General features: G+C 40.8%; 2 protein-coding genes across 2 annotated transcripts in view; one reads left to right on the top strand and one right to left on the bottom strand.

Moving 5' to 3' along the window:
• ttc7a (tetratricopeptide repeat domain 7A) overlaps positions 1-7,544 on the bottom strand; it is a 69,033-nt gene extending 61,489 nt beyond the window's left edge. The window contains exons 1-4 of the mRNA XM_030071388.1: positions 7,393-7,544; positions 5,526-5,712; positions 1,982-2,145; positions 1,187-1,355 (exon numbers count right to left, since the gene is read on the bottom strand). Coding sequence (XP_029927248.1) covers positions 1,187-1,355; positions 1,982-2,145; positions 5,526-5,712; positions 7,393-7,449 — 577 coding nt within the window. The 5' untranslated portion in view covers positions 7,450-7,544. The remainder of the gene's footprint in view (positions 1-1,186; positions 1,356-1,981; positions 2,146-5,525; positions 5,713-7,392) is intronic.
• Positions 7,545-8,413: 869 nt separating this feature from the next.
• On the top strand, positions 8,414-14,879 carry mcfd2 (multiple coagulation factor deficiency 2, ER cargo receptor complex subunit). The gene is made up of 4 exons (XM_030071405.1): positions 8,414-8,523; positions 10,511-10,690; positions 11,504-11,663; positions 12,815-14,879. Exons 2-4 carry the CDS (start codon positions 10,512-10,514, stop codon positions 12,944-12,946), a joined length of 471 nt encoding a protein of 156 aa, XP_029927265.1. The 5' UTR covers positions 8,414-8,523; position 10,511; the 3' UTR covers positions 12,947-14,879.
• Positions 14,880-22,782: the final 7,903 nt, after the last annotated feature.

The following is a 22,782-nucleotide window of genomic DNA, read 5'->3' as shown; positions in this document are numbered from 1 at the left end:
AAAGACAGATTTTAATGAAATTTAAGACAAATCATCTTTTTCTTGCACAACTCAGCCTTTTAAGGTGAGCATAAAGGCAAATCCTCTGTTTGTGATCGAGTGCAGGGGTAACTTTTTGATAGGAATGTGGTCATTATTACTCTATGACTCTATGAAATGTTTTTATAAGTTTTTATATGAATTTTAAGTGTCCTTTAGGGGGTGTTGTAATAAACCTACCCAAAAGCTTTTTTCCACAGAACTTCACAGGGAATTATAAGGATTTTTAGGATCTCTCTTTCTGCTGGTAGGTATGACATAAGTAAGTATCAGGTGAGTCGGGTTAATCTACAAGAAGAAGTACATAGAGATAAATGGATGAATGAAATTAGTTAAAATGTTTTACAGTGAAATTAAGACCTCACAAATTCAAATTCAAGACTACTTAGGAATTTAAAACATTTTACGATGTGTTAAGGAGCTGCTGAGGTGGTCTTCCCAGCAATAGTCTTGTTTGTTTACACTAATCATACTTCTCAACATGAATGTGGTAATACTTCGTTGATACTCTGGTTCTGCTTTATACACCTCCTGTTATTTCCTGTGTTTCTGGTATTTTGCTCTTTGCCTGCTCTGTTATGGCTCTGTTCTGGTTCTCCGACGGGTTCGGTTCAAGTTTTATGGAACCGAGGTGCAAACTAAGGAACTCAAACACTCTGTCCCGCCTGCTGTCACCTGCATAATAACTGACCTCCTTAATCTGAGCCTGATCGGGTGCAGATTGAGATTAATAAACTGTAAGTCGTGCTGGTCCTGTAGCCGGTGTGTTGATTCTGTCCTGGAGAAATGAGCAGGATGTGACGTTTAGTGTTGGCCAAGACATTTGTAAACACTATTTTTAACCAGACCACAGGTACACAGGTAGTCAGTCGCACTTTAGAACGAGGATTTTCTCCAATCTATCTTTGGTGGAAATGCAAGAACGGTTCAAAATTTGGTGCACGAACCAGAACAGAACCAGTTCTCTCTTGGTTCAAGAGGAGTGTGTGTGTGTGTGTGTGTGTGTGTCCCTCGTGTGTTTCACTGGACCCGGCTCTGCTTGTTTACACCTGCCCTGAGTTTAGTCTGCACTCCGTCTCAGAGTATTCCTCGTGTTTTATTCTAGTTCCTGGCTCCTCCGTCTCGTCTCCACCTGACACCTCGGTACCTTTGATGATGAAAGCCTCGGCCAGCAGGCGCAGGTGGTAGACGGGCTGGTCGTCCCGGGTCAGCTCGTCGATCCCCACCCTGGCACACATTCCCTGGGCGTCCCGGTAGCGGCCCTGGACGTAGTGCACCTTGGCCATGAGCAGCAGAGCCTCGTTCACGTACCTCGGCTGGAGAACAGAAGATAACGGATTAAATGAATTTTAGTTAAAAAAAAAAAAAAAAAAAAAACTTCTGTGCTCCATGCTATGATGGTTTTATCACTCAACAAACTTCAGCTTAATTAATCTGTGAGACACGAGGTGAGTTTTTATAGATTGGGGGAAAAATTAAAGGGTAAATTTACAACTAAAATCAGACAAAATCTGTGTTTTCTTACAAATCACAACGTGAATTGCTTTCATAAACTTTCTCTGCACCACTGCTGTTATTTAAACTGATTTTCTTTTCTTTTTAATTGCATTATTTGTACACTTGTTTAGTCTTTGATGTATTACTACACTGGCTGTGAAGCACTTTATAACTTTGATAAGTAGAAAATAGAAGATTATTGGTGTTATTAAAGAGTAAAATCTCCATCACCCATGTAGAAATGTTTTCATTTGGTTTTATATGGGTGTGTTCATTCCTGCAACCTCTGCCTAAAAAACAGCTTTAATCTCCGGGGGGCTATCATGGTTGGAAAAAAAAGGTTAAATAAAGACAGTAAACTTTATAATGAAAGGAAGAAAATAGGAGGGAGGGTCGGAGGAGGGATCTGGACGGAGGAGAAAGCAGATGAGAGCGTGCGACTGACTGTCAGGCGGCCTCGGCTCAGGATGGAGTTGAGGTGGCTCTTGGCCTGGGACAGTTTGGGCTGGTCCACGTCCATCAGAGGCGTGCAGCTCCGCAACGGGTCCATGTTTTCCAGCACACACTCCTCCAGCAGCGCCTCGGCCAATAGCAGCGTCCCATAGTCATCTGGGGGGCGGGGTTTAAAAGTTAAGAGTTAGAAGAACACTCAATATTTCGGACAAAATCCACCTTTTCCGACTTCCTCAGACTGAGACAAAATGTTCGATACCACTTTCATGTCCGCTGGTTCGGTTCCTGGTGGGCAGCATTTCAAGTTAGCTTAGCATAAAGACTTGAAGTCTATGGGAATCGTTAGCCTAACTTCTAAAACAACTCTTAAAAAAAAAAAAAAAAATCCACATGATCCACTGTAAATCAGACAGCTTCACAGTGGCTGTAAAGTCTATTTTTTCCCACTTGGAAGGAGCTAGGCTAACGACTCCTATAGACTTCAAGGCTTTATGCTAAGCTAATACAAAATGCTACCCATTAGATCCAAACCACAGGACGTGCAGAGGTGAAAATAGTATTGAACATCTTGTCTCAGTCTGGGGAAGCTGAAAAAAAGGGGATATTTTCCCCAAAAGGTTGAAATATTCCTTTATGAGGCGTTTTAGGAGCAGGGGAGTAGGTCTGAGTCCAGGGGTCAGAGGTCATTTCGCTCTGCAGCCAAAGTAAACCCGACGCAGTCCACTAAAAACATCATTTCCCACCAGGAGAGGTTAAAATACACCAGAGTCCAGGGCTCTATTTGGAAACTACACTTTTCCACATTTCAACGTTAGTTTCCTTCTGATACGTGATCATGTGACGCTGCTGACGAATCAAAGCATTCCACACGTCCACCTGCACCCGTGGAGAAACGTTAAATGAGACGGCACACGGCGAATAAAACAAGTGTGTTTGGAGCCAGCCCGTGTCCAGTAGTTAACTTCTCTTGTTGTGGACACATGCTGAGGATTAAAGCCTTTCCTGTTTAGCTTTCCCCCGTCAGTGTGTGTGTGTGTGTGTGTGTGTGTGTGTGTGCCGTGACGCCGTGTTTACACCCCCGCTGCACTCGACATATTTTCTCGACGGTTTTATCAGCTCAGCCAAGGCCGGAGGAATCAGTCAGGGATAAATACGCGAGCGGGTCTCAGCTCAGGAGGCATGTGCTGTGGTGATTTCAGAAGAAATGCAGCCTGGGCTTCAGGGGAAAGGAAAACACACCGCTGCAATCAAAAGTACCTAAGAGGTTAAAAATGCTGTGGGAAAACTCTTGCAGGACTAATGTGGCGTCACTTCAAAAAGTTTAATCAAACCTACTAAAAAAAACGGGGAAGATCTCACTGGTGTGTGGCCTTCAAAGCATCCCAGGAGTTATTTTGTACTGTAATTCACTTTTTTGTGTATCTGTTTTCCCCCAGTCTCCTTCACACATGTATACTATATATATATACCAACATCCTACGTATCCCAGAATGCCTTTTGTCAGGCCACAGGACGGGTGTCGGCTTGAAACACACATGAAGGGAAGAAACAGAGATAGTGGTGTGATAGTTTTCACCAGAAAAAGTGAGTCATGTTACTCAAACACGACTGCAATGCATTCTGGGATACTGAGGCTGGTGTCGCCAAATGTGACGTTTTACAGTCGATGTTTTAGATCAGAAACTTTTTCGTGTTGAAATAAAATGCACAACAGAGCACGAGATGCCCGTGCAAATCCAATCTGAGAGGATTTCTTTTTTTTTTTTTTGTTAGGTGACTGATGTTCAGAATATTCCCTGGTGGCTTAAACGTCCAGGGAATGGCATAAATGTGAAATAAATTCATTCCTGCTTTTGCTGCAGACCACCTGAATCCTTCTGAAAGGCCCCTAATGGTTCACGGACGCCTTTTTCTTTTTTTTTCCAAGGATAGAGAAGTCATTTTTTTTTTTTTTTTTCCATTTTGAGTGCTCATGCTCACTTACTGGTCAAGGTCAGGGTGAGGAATAAGTTGGCTGAGGTTAACATGAGGGGAAGGCTGATGAGAATGAATGTACGTTAATACAAACCTTCGCCATCCTGGAAAAAATAGATTGCTCCCCAGACACGGATGACTGCAACACTTACTGCTGTCACACTGTTAAAAAAAAGACATACACCTTTCTTTTTTTCCAGCAGTGTGAATGTTTTTTTTTTTTTTTTTTTTTTTTTTTTTTTTATGGGGGGATTTAACTCGAATTCAGGCTTGCCAGGCAGAGTTACTTCAAAGAGAGGCTAAAATTAAAAAGGAGCGGCGCCTCGGTGTTTCAGCTCCACGTCAGAGCAGCTCGCACTCGTGTGAACTCTGCTCACACCTACAGCACATTGATTTAACACTCCGGTGCACGTGCAGCCAGGGAGAAAGGGCCGCTCAGGAGCCATCGGCCCGTCAGAGCAGCCGTGCAGCTCGGCTCCCTCCTGCCGCCTCAGCCCTTATTTACTCTGCTGAGGTAAGGGGCTGGAGGCAGGTGCGTTGGTGACTTATGAGGCAGGCCCGTGATAAGTTTGTTTGCGTACATTGTTTGACCGCATGAACAATGTGCAACAATTTCAAGGGCAGGGACACGCAGCGAACAGGCTGAACCGTCCATTAGCCATTAGGTCACTGGGAATGTGCTGCCAGTTTATGCCCGGACGACGAGAAATCCACCTGGAGGTTGCCATGTTGGGTCATTTCAGTGGCTTTCAAGTAGATAAACCACAGCCAGTTTATAAGAGTTTGACCCTGGGAGTTGAGAATGATCTAAATGCTTACACTGCAGCAGGGGAGATAAAGAGGCAAGCAGCCACTCTTGCTGTCTGTGTCGTTACACAAACCTGAGTAAACGTCTGCATAGTGAAATAACAGTAAAAGTAAATTACTCCTCATTTTGCTGCAGACCACTAAAGTGACTCCTGGTCCACTAACGCTTGGCCAGCATAAAACTGGAGAATCCTTCAGTAAAGTTCATTTTTTTTCCCCTTGATCTCACACTGACAGGCAGTCCAAAGTTCAACTTGTGTACAGTGCAACTCCCACTGCAAAAAGTGTCCACTGGAACAAATACTCAAGTCTCACAGTGAGTGCTGAAAACTGTTTTTTTTTTTTTTTGTTTTTTTTTTCTTAAGACAAGTGGGGGGAAAAAATCTGTAAATGGGAATAGAGAACTCCCCTTATTTCCACTGTAAATCAGTTTGTTTGAATCAGGTGTCACGTTCTTACAGGGCTCTGTTTAGTTTCAAGAGAAAAACTGAACATGAACTTGAAAAAGTCAAATGACACGGCGGTGGTGGATCACTCCGCGCATGCTGACAAACAAAAACAAAAACAACAACAACAACAACAACAGAAAAAAAAGATTTTAAGACAGGAGAGAGGCTGATGAAAGGCTGCATGACAGGGAGTTTTTTTTTTGTTTTTTTTTTTTTGTTTTTTTTGCAGCGTGCAGATGAGCGCTGAGGGCAGGAAGCGACATGCGGCGCCTCAGGTGGACGCGGCCAGGTGCGCCGACCACTCACCGTCCTCGTGGATCCGCGAGGCCAGCAGCTGGTCGATCATGGCCGGCATCTTGTCCCACTGGCACTCGGCCCTGTAACGGTCGATCTCCACCTCCAGCCGGTACTGGTTGAAGGAGCCCCGGGACGCCATGGCCGCTCGGTCCCGGTGGTGGCTGTACTCCCCGGACACGATGGGAGTGACTGCGAACTGAGAGGAGAGAAACAACATGAGAAGTCTGGAGGAGCGGGAGGGGGTGTGGGGGTGGGGGTGGGGGTGGGCAGCTCCGTCCACACAGTCAGCAAGAGCAGGCAGAGCATGACAGGCTGCAATAAAAAAAAAAATAAAAAAAAATAAATTAAAAATAAATTTAGAAAAATCCTAAAACCCATACAGCTGAGAAAAAAAGGGGAAAAAAAAAAAAAAAACAGAAGGACGCACAAATACGTGGCATAATCATAATAATTCATGTACATTATTTCTAAAAGTTGTCCAAAATATACTTGTGTAGGCTTTATACACAGTGTATAGGTACATCTGCTGTTTCTTTTTTTTTTTTTTTAATGCACTCTGGAGTACAGTCAGTGTGGGGTTTTTTATTATTATTATTATTATTATTATTATTATTATTATTTGTTTGTTTGTTTAGTGTGAGGAAAAGGTTTCAGTGTTTTACAGAAAGTAAGAATTCATCCAAGCTACGTTTGGCTTTAAAAATGTGCATGAAATCTCAATTTGTGTCAAGTCAGAGCTAAAACTGAAGGATAAACTATTGATTAATTGATTGGTGATTGATTGATGACAACTCAGTTGATGTATGAGTGTGTTTTATCGCCTGTAAAAGCATGTAGTCCTTATTTAGAAATAACACAGTAACATCAGAGGACATGGAAAAAACAAAGTTCATTAACCTACCAGACTACTGAACGCCACACAACTCTACATGGGGAAAATATGAATATTACAGCATTGTTATTTCTTCCTCCAGGAATGCCTGGCCAGGGTAACATAGCCTAATTATTGCAGACCAGATGATTTGTGCAGTGTTTACATGTTAAACTCTAACTTTAACCTCTCTTAACTTTTGTCTTTTTGTCTTTTACTCTCTCTATGAACACACACATTTGCCTCAGAGCATTTCCACTTTTCCAACAACACACCACATTTACTGGATCTCACACTGGCAGAGGGCTTTAATGGGTGTGTAGGTGTTTACTACAGCCGACTGAAAAGGCAGTCCTCTTAAGAGCGTCCGCCCTTAATCTTTTCCTTTAACACTTAAAAGGATAAGGTGGGGATTAAGAAAAACACCAAGGCAGGAGAAGCTGTGTTGAAAATGGGGCAACAAAGTGTGCAATCCCCCAACAAAACAAATAAATAAATTTTTAAAAAAGCAAAGGAAGCAGGGTGTATACATTAAAAGCTGCTATTGCCGTCCTGGCAGAGTTCATTTGATTAATGACTTCGCTGGAAAATCAACTTGACTGAGGTCTTTTGGCTCCGTGCCTGATCTGGGAAATCTGGTCTGGCAGCAGCAGCCGGCAACACTTGGCTTGGGTTCAACTTCAGAGAAATACACTGGGGCAATTACAATTTACCTGTCACACACTAAGAGATGCAATCAGAAAATCATAGTAACAATAATAACAATAATAATAATGAGTGTATGTGCACGCTGCAGCGCCTTCATCTGGTCAAAATAGGGCACACTAAAAGGAGATTGGGAAGTCATATAAAAACACACCATTTGTAAACGGCAAGTAACATTATTCTCCTTTTCTGCCACTCGGTGGAAACGCTCCTAAATCACAGCACGGGGGGTTCAAATCACACACGGGGTTTCTACTGGGAGTCTACTGTCAGCTACTGGGAGGAGAGGCACAATGAAACCTCGAGCCGTCTGAAAAGAGCCTTGGCGGCGTCATTTTCTCTCTGGAAACTTGACATTTGTCTGTCAGGACACCAAGCGCCTCCCGTCCGGCGGGTCTCCTCGACATAACGTGGTTCTGGTTTCTGTGCGGAAAACCTTTTGACAGCTAAGCCGCCGGGACGACGCCCCCCCGACGACGTGCTGACGCCGTCCAATCAGAATGAGCCCAAAGAACATCACTAAACCGAGATAGTTCACTCTGTTTCACAAGAGAACACACAGCTATTAACAAAACTTTTGTAAGTAATGCTGTTATCTTTGTTAGATCGTTTTTATGCTCCACATATCTGGAACAAACTCCCAGAAAACTGTAGATCTGCTGCGACTCTCAGTTCTTTTAAATCACAGCTGAAGACTTTTCTGTTTGCCGCTGCCTTCCATTAAACCACATTAAGGGTTAATATTTTACACCGCACTGTAACTTTTAATGTTCTGTTTTATCATCTTATTCTCTTTTTAGCTTCTTTTTATTCCTAAATTTAAGACTTTTTAAATTGTTTTTATGCATGTTTTCTTGTGTTGCTTTTATATTGTTTTAATGCCGTTTATGCTCTATGTAAAGCACTTTGAATTGCCCTGTTGCTGAAATGTGCTATACAAACAAACTTGCCTTGCCTAGTTCACGATTTATAATAATTTAAAAAAAAAAAAAAAAACACGCGTAAAATGATGATTGGCTAGTGATTACAATACCTAGCATATGCAAAAATATGTATTAACACCAGACACAGTCACATTGCACCGAAGTAAACTTGTGTTTTAACAGATTTACTAACAAATACACATCTCAAGTCGTTATAAATTAACATATTGCTAAAACTATGAACGAAGAAAAAAAAAGAAGAAAGAAAGACGAAGAAGAGGAAACATAAACGATTTAGCGGTCCGGTTGGTGAGTTTAAAGCTGAAGCGGATGTTAAGAGAAGTGAAATATCTTACGTCTACACACTCTCTGAGAGCAGGCGTCCAATCAGACATCGCTGTCGTGTCCAACAACAAAAAGCGACTACGGCGCCTCGCTGCGCACAAAAAGGGACCGTGAACGCTTCAGTCAAAGATCACATCCAGCTGGACCTTTGGCGACTAAGCAGGTGACTTTACTGAACATTTTTAACACTTTAGCTCACTTTGTGTTGACTGTCCCGCCGTAGAAATAGTGTCTGATAGGAAACCGCGGTGTGTTTTGAAACTAGGCTCGGCACTAGGCGTCGTGTTGGCTGATGTAAGTGCAGCCAGCCGCTCAGCTAGCACATGTTTCTTGTTATCCTTAATATTGCCTCTATTTTAAAGCTGATATTAAACCAGCACATTCATATGTAACCTCATTAAACTCACTCTGCTTTCGGTCAGGCCACTCATAGTCTACAAACATGCGTAATATACCCATAGAGATCTGTACAGTGTGTCTGAGCAGTAATGAGATTATAGAGGCTCTCTGGCAGCCTGCGTATGAAATACAGAGATAAATAGATTGATTTACTTAATTGGTCCTAAATTGGGAAAATTTTGTGTCCCAGCAGCAGGTTGTATAGATATTAAATAAGAACAATAGTAAACTACATAAAATATAGTTCTCGACACTAGAAAAGAAGATTATTAAGTAGAAATCAATACAAAAATATATAAAAAAGACTATGCATACTCAGTAATTGTAATAAAAAATACTAAACTGTGTGTGTAGAATGTCTATAGACTTTTCACCTTTGCATAAACCATTTCTATAATGAAAAATATCCGCATAATATCTATAGAATAGCATATGTTTATGTAGGATAGATGTATACTCATAATGTAAAATTTGTAATACAGTTTCCATGTGGCAGAGAGCGTCAGGTGTGGTTCAGCCTCATGCAAAACAATAATCAATCAGGTAATAAATCATGAAATAAAATGAGCTGTAGAGACTGAAAGTGTTATTATAGTCACTTTATGGCGTTTTGAAGTGCTTTGGAGTCACATGTGTGTCTGTGGGGATCTTCCTCACTGGACTGTAGGAGTGCCATATTTATTTATTTATTTTTATTCATTTTTAACATAGGTAGCTCCTTTTGTGCAAAGCAACAGCAGGGGAATACACTGAGACACAGAGAAAAGTGTATATTATGTAATGTGATTTGTGTGTGTGAGTGTGTGTGTGTGTGATAAAGTGTAATAACAAAAAAAGAAATCCACCCTGTGTGATTCAGCATAATAGAATCTAAGGCTGCACGATGTGGACAAACTGCCATACCTCGATGTTCATGCCAAATAAAGCATGACTGGGGAGTTTGAGCTTATTTGAAATTTCAAGTAGAGCAACAGTGAAAATTATAAAAAAAAAAAAAAAAAAAATACAGCATAATATTTCCAAATGGACGTTACATCACAAAGTCTTTTAGTGCTCTTAACGGATCAGTCACCACCTTTGGCTAATCCTAAATTGAATATCGTTCTTATGGTGGCCTTTTGAGATATTAATGTCTCACATTTTCACATGGAGATAACGATATAGACTCAGTGTCCACTTTATTATCGTCCATCTGTACAATCCAATCCAGCTGTTGTGCCATAAAGTTTCCTCTCCTGCTGCCTATAATGCTCAGGGTTTCTTGTTGTCACGGTAACAGAGGTGTTCATTCACTTCTGTGTTTGGCATTGAGCTCATAATAGTTAGTGCTGCTGCTGGACTGGACTGCATTTTACTGAGAGGTGTTTCCACTATTTTGTCCCCCCTCATGTGTAATAAATACGGAGGGACAAAAAATCAGAAACACCTCTCAGTATAATGTAGTCCAGTACAAGACCTCTGCAAACTACGACCTCAAAAAAAAAATTCTCCACAATGTCAACATTATAAACTATGTTAAAAGGTAGAATTTATGGCAGAGCTGTTGGCCTGAACTGCATTAGCCTGTACAGGTGGTGGGCACTGAGTTTATGTTGTTTCCTAATAGAAATATCAAGACCTGCTATAAATAACAGGAGGAGACTGTCAGAATGAAAAGAGGTGTGTAAAATGTAAATTCACTGCTGTATGAGCGACAGGAGGTGCACAATGTGTTATGATGTTAAAAAAAACATATTCTGCCTGTGTGTCAGAATGAGGAGTGGTGCGTCTACAGTGATGTGGGGGGGTCTCCTCGTCCTCCTGTCCTGCTGTCTGCTCGGCGCTCGGTCCCACGGGGATCAGCAGCTGCACCACCAGCAGCCGCCGGCCACAGGGGGCGATGCCTCGAGGCCCGTCCATGGCCTGGACAGAAACATGGTCCAGGACAAAGAGTGAGTGAGGCGTCCGTGTTGAAGCTGTGCTCGCTGCCAGCAGATGTGTGACGGCGGTTTTCCTCGTGTGGGCGGGAACGTCGGGATTTGATAAAAATTACAGATTCAGAAAAAAAACGTTTGTTTTTAACAGTGCTGTAATGAATAATCTTCATGTGGAATCATGAGGGCTGGGATGATATATTGATTTGATACTGTCACAAAACACTTGGGTGCAGATTCAGAATGTGCTGCGATTTGTAAATATTGTGATTTGATGTTATGATTTATTGCAATTATTGTCAAACCCAATTCATGCAAAGACTGTTAACCTTGGAGCGATGTTTAGCCCCTTTGCTGACAACCTGGCAACCAACAGACTCCTTAGGTCGTCTAGGTTCATATGATATCAATATTACTGAAATCGATTCATTCATTTAAAAAATTGTTTCTCCCACTGATACATTATTTATACCAAACACTTGGCAAAACAGCAGTTGATTATAAATTAATCAAATCCAATACAATAATGTGATATTCACTAAGAAATAGCTATTTTAATAAATAATAGAGATGAATTATCTGATTTTGACCATCAAAGGAAAAAAAATCTAAAAAATTAAAATATGGAAAATGTACAAGAAATAGATTTTTTTTTTTCAAATAAGGTAAATGAATTATCTTCCTTTTAACTCCAAAGAAGCTTTTAGTTAAAACATTGAGATGTCGTCGTGGGATAGTGTGACAGGATCTTGTGAGAAATGAAATCTGTGTGTTTGGATGGTGTGTGTGTGTGTGCGTGTGTGTGTGTGTGTGTGTGTTTGCGTGTGGCAGCCACATCATGGAGCATCTGGAGGGCGTGATCGACAAGCCGGAGAAAGACATGACGCCTCAGGAGCTGCAGCTGCACTACTTCAAGATGCACGACTACGACGGCAACAACCTGCTGGATGGACTGGAGCTGGCCACAGCCATCAGCCACGTGCACAGAGAGGTGCGACTCAGTAACATCATTTCACTCAGTAATACTTCTTGAAATAAGAATTGCACTTGGACAAAATGGAGATTAATAACCACTCTGGATGGTGTGGTGAGCTGATGCTGCTGGTGCCGAGCATTTATTCCTGCTTTGTAAACAAATGTGTTGATGTTGACCTGGATTATTAGGAATAATTCCAATAATGTGACTAAACAAACCCCCAGTGTGACTGTGGACAGGTGTTACTGGGTCGTCTGGAAACCAGTTCTCACAGCTGGAAAGAGTCTTCAAAGACACATCAGACATTTAGCCTGATGTAATATAACCAACTTAAAGATTTACTAACTAAGTAGGGGAAAAAAAGGCAAAGATTCTCAAAATAATCTTAATAATCTTACCTAATCTGCTCTTGTACAGTGTATTATCCTCAAAACAAGATCAAAAAGACTTTTGCAGATTGCAAGATAGACAGATATTAGAAGATAGAAGATATTCTTCACTTAAAAGTCACAATGAAATGAACAAGAAAATTTTGCTCAATTCGAATTGATTAGCATTAGCAAGCAGATATAATCTAATCCCACTGGCAGATTTTTTTTCTCTTGTTTTAGAAAAACAATGAAAGAAAAGTCTTGCACAGCAAAGTGGATTTACTAAGTTAAGAAATCCACAAAGTGTGCAGACTTTTCTGTCACTGTTTTGCATGTTACTGCTGCAGCCCTGCTCTGTGGTTAACACTGGATTTGACTGTTTTTCTGCAAATATCTGCTCACTTGAAGAAAAAAAAAAGATGTTAACAGTGCATAGTGTTGGAGCGAAAAGGGTTTTTCAGTGGCCAGCGCTGATATTTAGAGAGCAGGGCGGTCGGGAGAGGGAGGGGTGTAAATCACAAGCTTCATCACGATACATTATATCGTATAATTTTATTCTCTCTCTGTTTGCTTAAGTAGATCTGCAATCTGTCTGCAGTGCGCTTATTTTAAATAAAAAAAGATGTGTAAACTAAATAAACATCCACAGGTAATCAATCAGCAGATAAAGGGGGAGCACTGACAGGCTGATATTTTTTATTGATCGTCTTTGTGAGCGCAGATATCAGCTGATTATATCAAAATGACTGATACCGGCCTGATTAACCAGCATGTGTCGTCTCTCTCTGGATTCAGGAGCGAGGAGAGAACAGCCAGCCCATGAGGGAGGAGGAGCTCATCAGCGTCATCGACGACGTTTTGAGGGACGATGACAAAAACAACGACGGCTACATCGACTACGCCGAGTTCGCCAAGTCGCTGGAGTAGAGGGTCCCGGCCGATTCTGTTGCCACGAGTCCACGGCGGCGGCGGCGAGGAACCTGCAGAGGAGCGAGGGAACAAACACCGCTGCTCACACGGAGCCACACTGAAAACCCGAGTGACACTTGGATCAGGACGGCTGGCACTTTATGTTGCTCGTGACATTTTGTGTATTTTCCAAGCCTTTTTGTTCTTAAATTTCTGTATTTAGCTGTGTTGTTGGCAGACAAAACGTGGGTCCACTGCCTCTTAAAAAAACGGAGATTTGAGGTAAATTCTAGACCTAAAAAGACGAGTGCAAGAAAAAATGACTAAGAACTGATGGGTTAAAAAAAGCAGGAGAACTGCTGATGCTTATAATTTGATCATTTTTATTTTGATTCTGGTGTTTGCTCCCATGTCGCAGAGTGACATTTACACAGCTTCCTTTGCAGGTTCCCTGAAACAGCACGCTGCCTATTCCAAAAGCATGTTTTTTTTTTTTTTTTGTTGTTGTTGTTTTATTTGGGGTATTTTTAGTACCGGAGCGCTGTAGTGTTTGTGTCTTATTTTTGTGGTGCTACACTCGATCCACCCTGATCGCCCCGCAGCACCGATTCCGAATGTTTTCCTTTTCAGTCGACTGAAAAATTTCCAGTTTTCTTTGGTGTGCACGCTGAACTCGATGCACAGCGAATGTCATTCACGTTGGTTTGCACACTCTCCCGTGTGACAGCCGGCGTCGTGGACCAAATACCCTCTTATGTTAGTTAATTTTTTTAAATGCTTTTCATTTGCTGTTTCCGGGGCGGGGATGAGACAAACTGTTGGTCCGCGTAACATTTGAAAAGTGGCCTTTACTCGCCTAAATTTAATGTAACATAGCCTGCCACGTGTTCATTTGTGCACAGAGCCGAAGCTGTAACTGCTCGACGTATCAGGTGCTTTTGAAGGATTATATTTTTAGAGATGACCAAGGTTACGATTATTAATACACAATACTGAAAATTTTAGGTTCAGACTTGAAAGAGTTCACACAAAATACAAAAAAAAAAAAAAAAAAAGATGTTTTCCCCGCTTGTGTCCTCAGTGAAGTCTTTTGAAGATTTGGTGAGGTTTCCAGTCTGCTGTGATGTTCCCTTTACATGCGAGTCCACAGGGCGGATGTTCTTCGGCAGGAAATAGTCCCCCGTCAGAGTCTTTGGGTTTGAGTTGTCGATTATACCGAGAAGCTTTTACTTTTGAATTTTTCACATGTAAAATTTTTGACAGTTTGAACTATCCAGTCCCATTGTGTTGGGGTGAAGGGAGAGAGACAGGAAACCTCGCCAAATCGCACAGAATCTGGATGCGAGTGGGAATTCCTTTCTTTCTTTTTTTCTTTTTTTTTTTTAATTTTGCGTGAACTTCCTGAATGTTTTCCTGTTGAATGCAACTCAAGATGTTTTCACTGTCGTCGCCGTCACAGTCATCGACCGCAAGAGCCAAACCCCGACGCCTCCTGAGAGCTGATACTTGACATAAAAAAAACGCCGTCATGGAGTGAATGTAAGACAGCGCCGTATCGTGCATTTGTTGAGTTTTCATCACTGGATAAGCTAAATTTCACACACTGGGTCGACGCTGCTGCCACCGCAGATCGCGAAGGCGGACTTTGCATCGTGGGTCTCTTTCAGTAAAGCACTTGTCATTCTGCACAGCAAAACGCAGCCGTGGGATGGGTTTGCTCCAAACGTCCGCCGCCAGTGACGGGTCTTTTGTGGCGAAGCCTGCTCGTCTGTGTCATCCACCTGTAATTTCTTCTAATGTATGATTTCTTACAGAAGAATTCTCTATTTTTGTCATTCAGTATTGATTGTTTGATTGATTCAGGTTCTTTGCAAATATTTAAATGAGTCAATAGCAGAACAGACGCAACTGTGTTGTCTCTGGAATGTGACGTATTAAATACTGAAATCTGCAGACGTCTCTTGTGATGTTTGGATTTGGATTGTTTAGATTATAATTTATGCCATGTCTGTATGTAATCAGAAGCACCTGACATACCTGACACAATGTCTCTATTTTTCTTTTTGTATTGCATTTTTCATCAGGGTACCGGTCCCTGTATAACTGCAGTCTTCATGGACAGGAGTTGGTGACCACAGGATCGCGTCCCTGTTTTTTGGGGATGATGCGGTCCTGCAGGCCTCATCAGCGGGGGCATTACCAAGGCATTACTCTCAGTCTGAGTTCCCACATTTACGCTGCTCATATAGGACCTGTGCTTCTTTCAGGAACATCAAACTTCGCCCATATCATCTTTTTTGTTGCTACTGGGGTTGAGCCGGGTATTATCCGAGTAATATGAGTCAATATCTGTGCTCGTGATGAATGAAAATCCTCACTGGGTAGCTGACGGTGTCCACATTGTGTGATACCGGACGCGGTGCAGAGTCACAGTCTTAACACACACATTAGCTGAACACACAAAGGACATAATTATTTGTATTTTATTTTGGCTGCATGCACTGAGAGTCTGACACTTTCTCACTGTAGTTCAAAAAAAATAAATGTAGTATAAATATTACAAATTAAGCTTTATATACACACACACCATAATCAACATTAACTTTGTATGGAAATAAAAAAAAAAAAAAAAAAAAAAAAAACTCTCTCTGACAAGAACGTTAGGAAGTAAAATAATAATAATAATAATAATAATAATAAAACAAAAAAATAACAACTGGGGTTGTTGCAACAATAATTCTGTATCATAAGCACTTTGAACATTTGCCAATAGAAATGCATAGTTAGCTTATTAAAAAACACACTTGCATAGGTAGCTTATTGAAGGACAAGCAGCTCCCACCCCCGCAAGTGTTGCCTCTACCAGCAAGGAGGGAAAAAAACATAAAACAAGATGTTGTGCATGTTGTATTTTATGCCGATTTAGAGGTTCTTTTTTTGCCTGAAGCACCACATTTCATATCGGGAGATTTTAATCATGCGTCACTGAAACAGTCCGTAAAGAACTTTTATCAATATGTTACTCAATATGTTATATGTTACAAGACATTAGATCTCTGCCACGGTACAGTAAAGGGAGCTTTTAATCAATCCGGCTGCCTCCATTAGGTTCTGCTGACCACAACTGTGTGCTCCTTCTCCCAACATATAAAACTGCACTAAAAAGTGAAAAAATGCACAGACATTGATGAACTCACTGATGTGATTTGCTCTTATGTGACTTTTTGTGAGAGCATGATCATTCCGACCAAAATGATCAAGGTGTACCCCAATAATAAACCCTGGATCCTTTAATCAGGGGGGACCTTCTGAACTAAATGCAGCTAAAAGAGAGCTGAGAATTGAAATTTTACGGGCTAAACAAAAATACAAATCCAAAGTAGAGAGCAAACTAGCAGAGAGGAACCTCTCCGCCGCCTGGTTTGGTATGAAGATAATGGCAGGCACACAACAGACAAAGAGCACTTACATCATTATCGATGGTTTTGGGTCACACTGTGAATTAGCCAGTGCTCTCAATAAGTTCCGTATGAGATTTGACCAGTTTGACTTCAGTGAGGAAGTAAGGAGTTTGATAGATAATCTTAAAGATGATCAGCACTTTGCACTAGAACAGAGAGAAGTGGAAAAGTCTCTCCTCTCTCTCAAAACAAATAAAAGCCCTGGCCCTGATAAAATCAGTGGTATTTTACTTAAGTCATGTGCAAAACAACTGAGTCCTATCTTTTATCACATTTTTGATGTGTCACTAAGTCAGCAAAAGGTGCCCAGGCTGTGGAAACAAGCTGAGATTATCCCTGTTCCTAAAGTCAACAGACCTAAAACGCTGAATGATTTTAGACCGGTCGCCCTCACCTCTCTTTTAATGAAAACATTAGAAAAACTTGTCAAGTCAGAGCTTCTAGGGAGGACAGCACATGCGCTTGACCCTGTTAAACCTTTTATTTAAACATTTTGAGGGGAACAAAACCCACGTTAGACTGACTTTTATTGATTTTTCATCGGCTGTTAACTCCATCCAGCCTCATATTTTAGCCACAAGGCTTATTGAGCATTTTCAGCTGAGTCATAATCTGGTGGGTTGTTTTTTTTTTTTTAGCAGATAGAACACCGAGAGTCAAAGTGAATGTCATTTTATCTGAGTCCCTGTGTTCCTCTACTGGCTCACACCAGGGATGTGTTCTTCCCCCTTTACTTTTTATCCTATACACAAACATGTGCCAGAGTGTTTATGAAAACAGGCACATTTTAAAATTTGCAGATGATACTGTTATTGTGAGTTTGTTGCATAATAATGAATCCAGCCATGGGCCAGTCTTGAAAGGTTTTATTGGTGTGATCTTTCTTTCTTGGTGCTTAACACATCCAAAACAAAGGACATGACTATTGATTTTAGAGCACAGGCTCCAAACCGGGACCCTACAGTCTTTAAGGGCCAACCTGTGAAATCTGTGGATAGTTACAAATATCTCGGGACTGTCATTTAGGGCCCTATAAAATCTGTTTTATTTTTTCCCAAATTCCATTTTATTTTTTCCCAAATTTTGTTTTTTCCATTTTAATTTTTGGGAATTACGTTTTTTCCATTTTAATTTTTGGGAATTCCGTTTTTTACCTTTTACTTTCATTTTACTACTGTTACGACCCTGGCTCGTGGGCCGCAACATAAAGTGGAAACAGACGTCAGATTATACATAATTTTATTTCAATAAATAATATAAGTTAAAGTCCGGGGAGCAGTACAAATTATACAACAGTTTGTGGTGAGTGTGCCGCTCCCCTCAGGAGGCAGTTTCCCTTCCTCTTATCCACTCCTCCTTCTCAGGTGTGAACAATTAAGCCAATTTAGCTCAGGCACCACCCAAGACTCTTACACTGCACTGCAGAGCCAATGGTTGTGCAGAGGGGCATAACACTACCAAAAAGAGTGTGTTTTTAATGTTAATGACTAAAATGCACACAAATTAAATAGAAATTACCTTAAATTAATTGAGGTAACAAATAAACAACACTTTATTTATTTATTTAACAATTACGTTGTTATAGCAATAACAGGTGAAAATCATATGTTATTAATGATTGAACAATATGTTAAATTATTATTTGTTTTAAAAACGTAAATTACTTATCAAACAGACCTAACAATTCAGCTACCAATGAATGAGCAGTAGTATGCATGTGATAATAATAATAATAATAATAATAATAATAAAACTTTATTTGTATAGCACCTTTCATACAAGAATTGCAGCTCAAAGTGCTTCACAATAAAAAGCATTAAATAAAACATTAAAAAGAATAAAACACAGCACAAGGTGGAATTAAAAAGAAAAGGCTAAAAATTTAAATAAGATTTGAAATAAAACAAAAGATGCAAATAAAACAATAAAAGACAACAGTGTGGAATAAAATAGGAGCTAGTTAAAGGCTAGAGTGAAAAGGTGGGTCTTTAATCTTCTTTTAAAGATGTCTAGTGAGCTGGCTTCCCTGATGTCTAAAGGTAGTGTGTTCCAAAGCTTAGGGGCGTAAGTAATAAAGGCGGCATCCCCAATTTTCCTTCGACTGTTGTAGGGAACCAATAAGCCAGCAGCAGACGATCGCAGTGTTCTTTGGGGTGCATAGCCAATAAGGGAATTGGCAATGTAGCTCATGAAGTGCTTTGTATACAAGTAGGAGAACCTTAAAGTCAACTCTAAATGTTACAGGGAGCCAGTGTAGGGCAGCTAAGACCGGACTAATATAGATAGATTGATAGATTGAAGAAAAAAGCCAAAGTGATACCTCTTCTCTGAATAGACAAGCTAAGCCAGTGTGCTGCTGTTAGCCAGTGAAAATAGAGCAGAGTGGCAACTCTTGGCTTTGTTACACAGCAATTGTAATGCTGAATGGTGAGGCCACGAGGTGAACGATCTTGTTCATATCAAGCTTTAGTTGGATCCGTGGAGAAGTTGAAGCACTTTTCTATGATTATATATTTTGGGATGATTGTAGGCTATTGTTTTTCCATTGTGTGATTTGTCTGTCATCACGTCTGTTGCGTGGCTGTGATTTTATATTGGGATTGCTGAGTTCCTGTCTGCACAACAAATTTACCTTCTGGTACTAATAAAGAAACCTTGACCTTGACCTTGACCTGGTGGCTGAGTCGATTTGCAATAATCCCACTTGCAGCTGATGGTGGAATATCCAGGAGGAAAGAAACTTCACTAGCTGACTTGTTGCAGCGGTGGCATCCTGATACATGACTATTACAGCACCACACTGGGACTCAGTGAGCTCTTTAGAACGAGCCATTCTTTCACAAATGTTTGTAAAGGCAGACTGCACGGCTAGCTGCTGGATTTTATACACCTGTGGCAACGGGACTGAATGAAACACCTGAATTCAATGATTAAGAGCTGTGGATCCTGTAGTTTGGAGTAAAACAGCCACCCTCTGGATAAATCCTGAGCTCCACAGCTGTCTAAAAAAATATTTCATAATCTAAAAGTTTAATTCTGTTTCCCCTGGAGAGTTTCCTCTGTCTTTTGTTTTGCTTTGTTTTGAAGTGAAAAAAACAAAAAACAAAAAAAAAACAGGGTCACACATGATCGAAGCTACAGTTTTAATGAATGTACTATTAATCGTCTTAAAGCTCTGATTCATGGTGGGGATTGTTCCAATGTTATCGATTGTGATGACCCTCATTAAATTTTAATCATGAAAACAATCTCCAAAAATGTTGAAATTGTCTTCCCAGTGAAAAAGATTGTGCCAGGGTCATTGCTAAGCTGTGTAAACCATACACAGTGCCGCACACACACTGTCTGCATTTGCACGTGAAACAATTTATTTAGTAATCAGGCATTCATCTCTAACATCGGAACTGACTCTGGAGCTTCTCCTGCTGCTGCTCTCACCGACACACTCATGTTTGCTTACATCTGTATGGTGCTTGGTGAAGTTTGTCCCACACACACACACACACACACACAGGACTGTGCCTCTACAGGTTCTCTCCAGTGTGGATTCTCATGTGTTGATTGAAGTCTCCTCTCCATCGAAAACTTTTACCACAGACAGAGCAGAAAAATGCTTTTTCTTCAGTGTGGATTCTCATGTGTTCTTTGAGGTATTTTTTCCATCGAAAACTTTTACCACAGACAGAGCAGGCAGATGCTTTTTCTTCAGTGTGGATTCTCATGTGTTCTTTGACGTACTTTTTCCATCGAAAACTTTTACCACAGACAGAGCAGGCAGATGCTTTTTCTTCAGTGTGGATTTTCATGTGTTCCTTGAGGTATCCTTTCCATCGAAAACTTTTACCACAGACAGAGCAGGCAAATTTCTCTCCAGTGTGGATTATCATGTGTTGATTGAGGTATCGTTCCTTCGCAAAACCTTTACCACAGACAGAGCAGGCACATGGTTTCTCTTCATTGTGGATTTTCATGTGTTTGTTGAGGTGATGTTTCTGTGTGAACCCTTTACGACAGAGTGAGCACAGCCATGGTTTCTCTCTGCTCCACCGAGCTTCCGGTTCATCATCCTCACTCCTCACAGGGACCGGAGTGAACGGGAGCTCAGTGACAATCTGAAGCTGCTCTCCCTGATGATTGGTCCCGAGTTCCTCCTGTCCCTCTTCAGTGTGTGGGGGCTCTGGCTCGAGACTTGGGGTCCGCTCCCGCTGCTCAGGGACATCCTCTTTACACACTACTGGGAAACACACACACACAGAGACACACAGACACACACAATGATGCTTGGAAGCTGACCCGAGCCTGTCAGCATCAGTTCATGATGTTGATGAGATCCATGTTAATGCCACCTGTGCAGCAGGATTGCAGCCAAACACAAACACACAAACTCATTTGTTTCCCCATAAAACTGCCATGAAAATGCAGAGAAACAGAAGATTGTTCATTTTCTTCTTCATTGTCAATTAGCATTTGCTATTTTGAGCAAAATAAAGTTTGGGTTTATGAAAAAAAGGACTTTATACCTTCCTCCTGGCATAAATCTATATGGGTCAATTTTGACCCATAAGACCACAGATGTCACTATGGTTAATAATATTAAATGCAATCAATCAATCAATCAATCAATTAATTAATTAATACTAATATTAGTCTTTAATAGTCAGATATCACAATTATCCATTGTTTTCATTGTATGAAATATAATGGAGTGAATTTAAACATGTTTATAATTGAAAATAAATGGTATTGTAAGATGAAAGTTCCATGGGGCTAACACATATGAAATTGAAAACACTGTTTACATGAATATGAATGCAAAACAAGTTAGTGATGAGGTGAACAACAATATTGGATGATAGGCTAATCGTTGTTTATTGACTATTTGTGGCTACTTAGAGTTAAATCACCGGTCAAACTTGACCCGCTGCTGGCAGCAAAAGTGTCGGCAGCTTTCTAACACGATACAAGAGTTAAAGCTGACGAACCTCTGTGCAGTCGCACCTCCGGCAGCAAGATGGCATCCAGGAGCCTCTGCTGCCGCTCCACCTTCAGTCTCAGGCGGGAGTTTTGACGCTTGCTCTCGGCCAGCGGCTCCTCCAGCAGAGCCAGCGTCTCCTCGGCGGCTGCACTTTGTAGCCGCATCACCTGCGATCTCAGCTCACAGAGTTTAGACATTTTCTCAAACTTGGTCCTCGACTTCCTGCCGTCTGCAAAAGATCCGACTCCAAGAAAAACGACTCAGATATTCGCCTCAAAAATAAGTTTTTGTTTATTTTCTTGCTCGGCTGATGATTCTGATTCTAAGGATGTTGTTCTTCAAATCTGTGACTCTGGTTACTAATGATGCAAAAACATGTATTATGATATTTATTTATATACATTGTATTTTTTTTTTCTTTTTGTTTATTTTCACTCCCTTTTTCATTATTCTTGTTGTAAGTATACTGATAAATCTTATTGTATCGCTGCTTGTTGTCAGTATTGTTTGTGTCATTTAGCTATGGAGGTACAGGGTGGGGTAGGTGTGTGTGTGTGGGGGGGGGGGGGGGGGGTGGGGGTATATATTATGAAAATTATTAGGAAAACGTCTTGCAATGTCATTATATATTATTGGATATTGTATTGTGTACCCTATGGCCATCTCTCCCTCCCTACATGAAATTCTCTCTGTGAGTAGTGAAAGAGAGTATTGATATTTTTTTTTTTTTTTTTTTTTTTTTTTTTTTTTAGCACGGTTACTCACTGCCATGCTTCCTTAGGCTACTGAGCTTTATTTTAATTTTCAAAACAGCGCAATGTGCGTGTATATCGAATGAATAATCACAGTGGGCCGCCATGGCCAAAAATGCCAGGGCCATTTTTTGGTCCCAGTCCAGCCCTGTCACTCAGGTATCAGTCAATTAATCCTTACATTAAACCTCAAAATGTGCAGATTGCATCAGTTTTATGAGGTCACTTGTAAGATGGTTCCATAACATCTGTCACTAAATTGGCTTTACCAACCATTTTACCATTTTGACCAACTGGCTGGCTGTCCAACCCATAGAACAAATGAAAGAATGGAGGAATGATATTTTATTATTGTAGTGTGTGTACAGGTTGTATGCAGCATGGGCTTATAATATACCATGAATTTGAATACCCAAGCCAGGAGCAGAGTACAGTGTGTACATGATCAAACAGCAGAAATCAAGAAACAGAGAGACAGCTAAAGCATCCTTCATCTTCAGATTCATCAGGCCCTCATCACGTGGGGCCAAACTCCTCAGTCACACCTATAGAGGCTGACCATTAACCCTCCTGTTAGCTTTGGGCTCAGTATATAAAACTATACAAAACTAGCCTATATAAAACATGAAAAATCATAGAAATCATAAGAAATATAAACATTTTACA

Source organism: Myripristis murdjan, chromosome 15 (assembly GCF_902150065.1).
Source record: "Myripristis murdjan chromosome 15, fMyrMur1.1, whole genome shotgun sequence".
NCBI lineage: Eukaryota > Metazoa > Chordata > Actinopteri > Holocentriformes > Holocentridae > Myripristis > Myripristis murdjan.
This window is presented reverse-complemented; position numbering and strand designations above follow the sequence as displayed.

What these genes read in the sequence shown, in the direction of transcription:
- mcfd2 (XM_030071405.1), top strand. Translation starts at nt 10,512, where the DNA reads ATGAGGAGTGGTGCGTCTACAGTGATGTGGGGGGGTCTCCTCGTCCTC. An exon ending in AACATGGTCCAGGACAAAGA is followed by an intron (nt 10,691 to 11,503) that starts GTGAGTGAGGCG and finishes TGCGTGTGGCAG; the next exon opens with CCACATCATGGAGCATCTGG. An exon ending in TCAGCCACGTGCACAGAGAG is followed by an intron (nt 11,664 to 12,814) that starts GTGCGACTCAGT and finishes CTCTGGATTCAG; the next exon opens with GAGCGAGGAGAGAACAGCCA.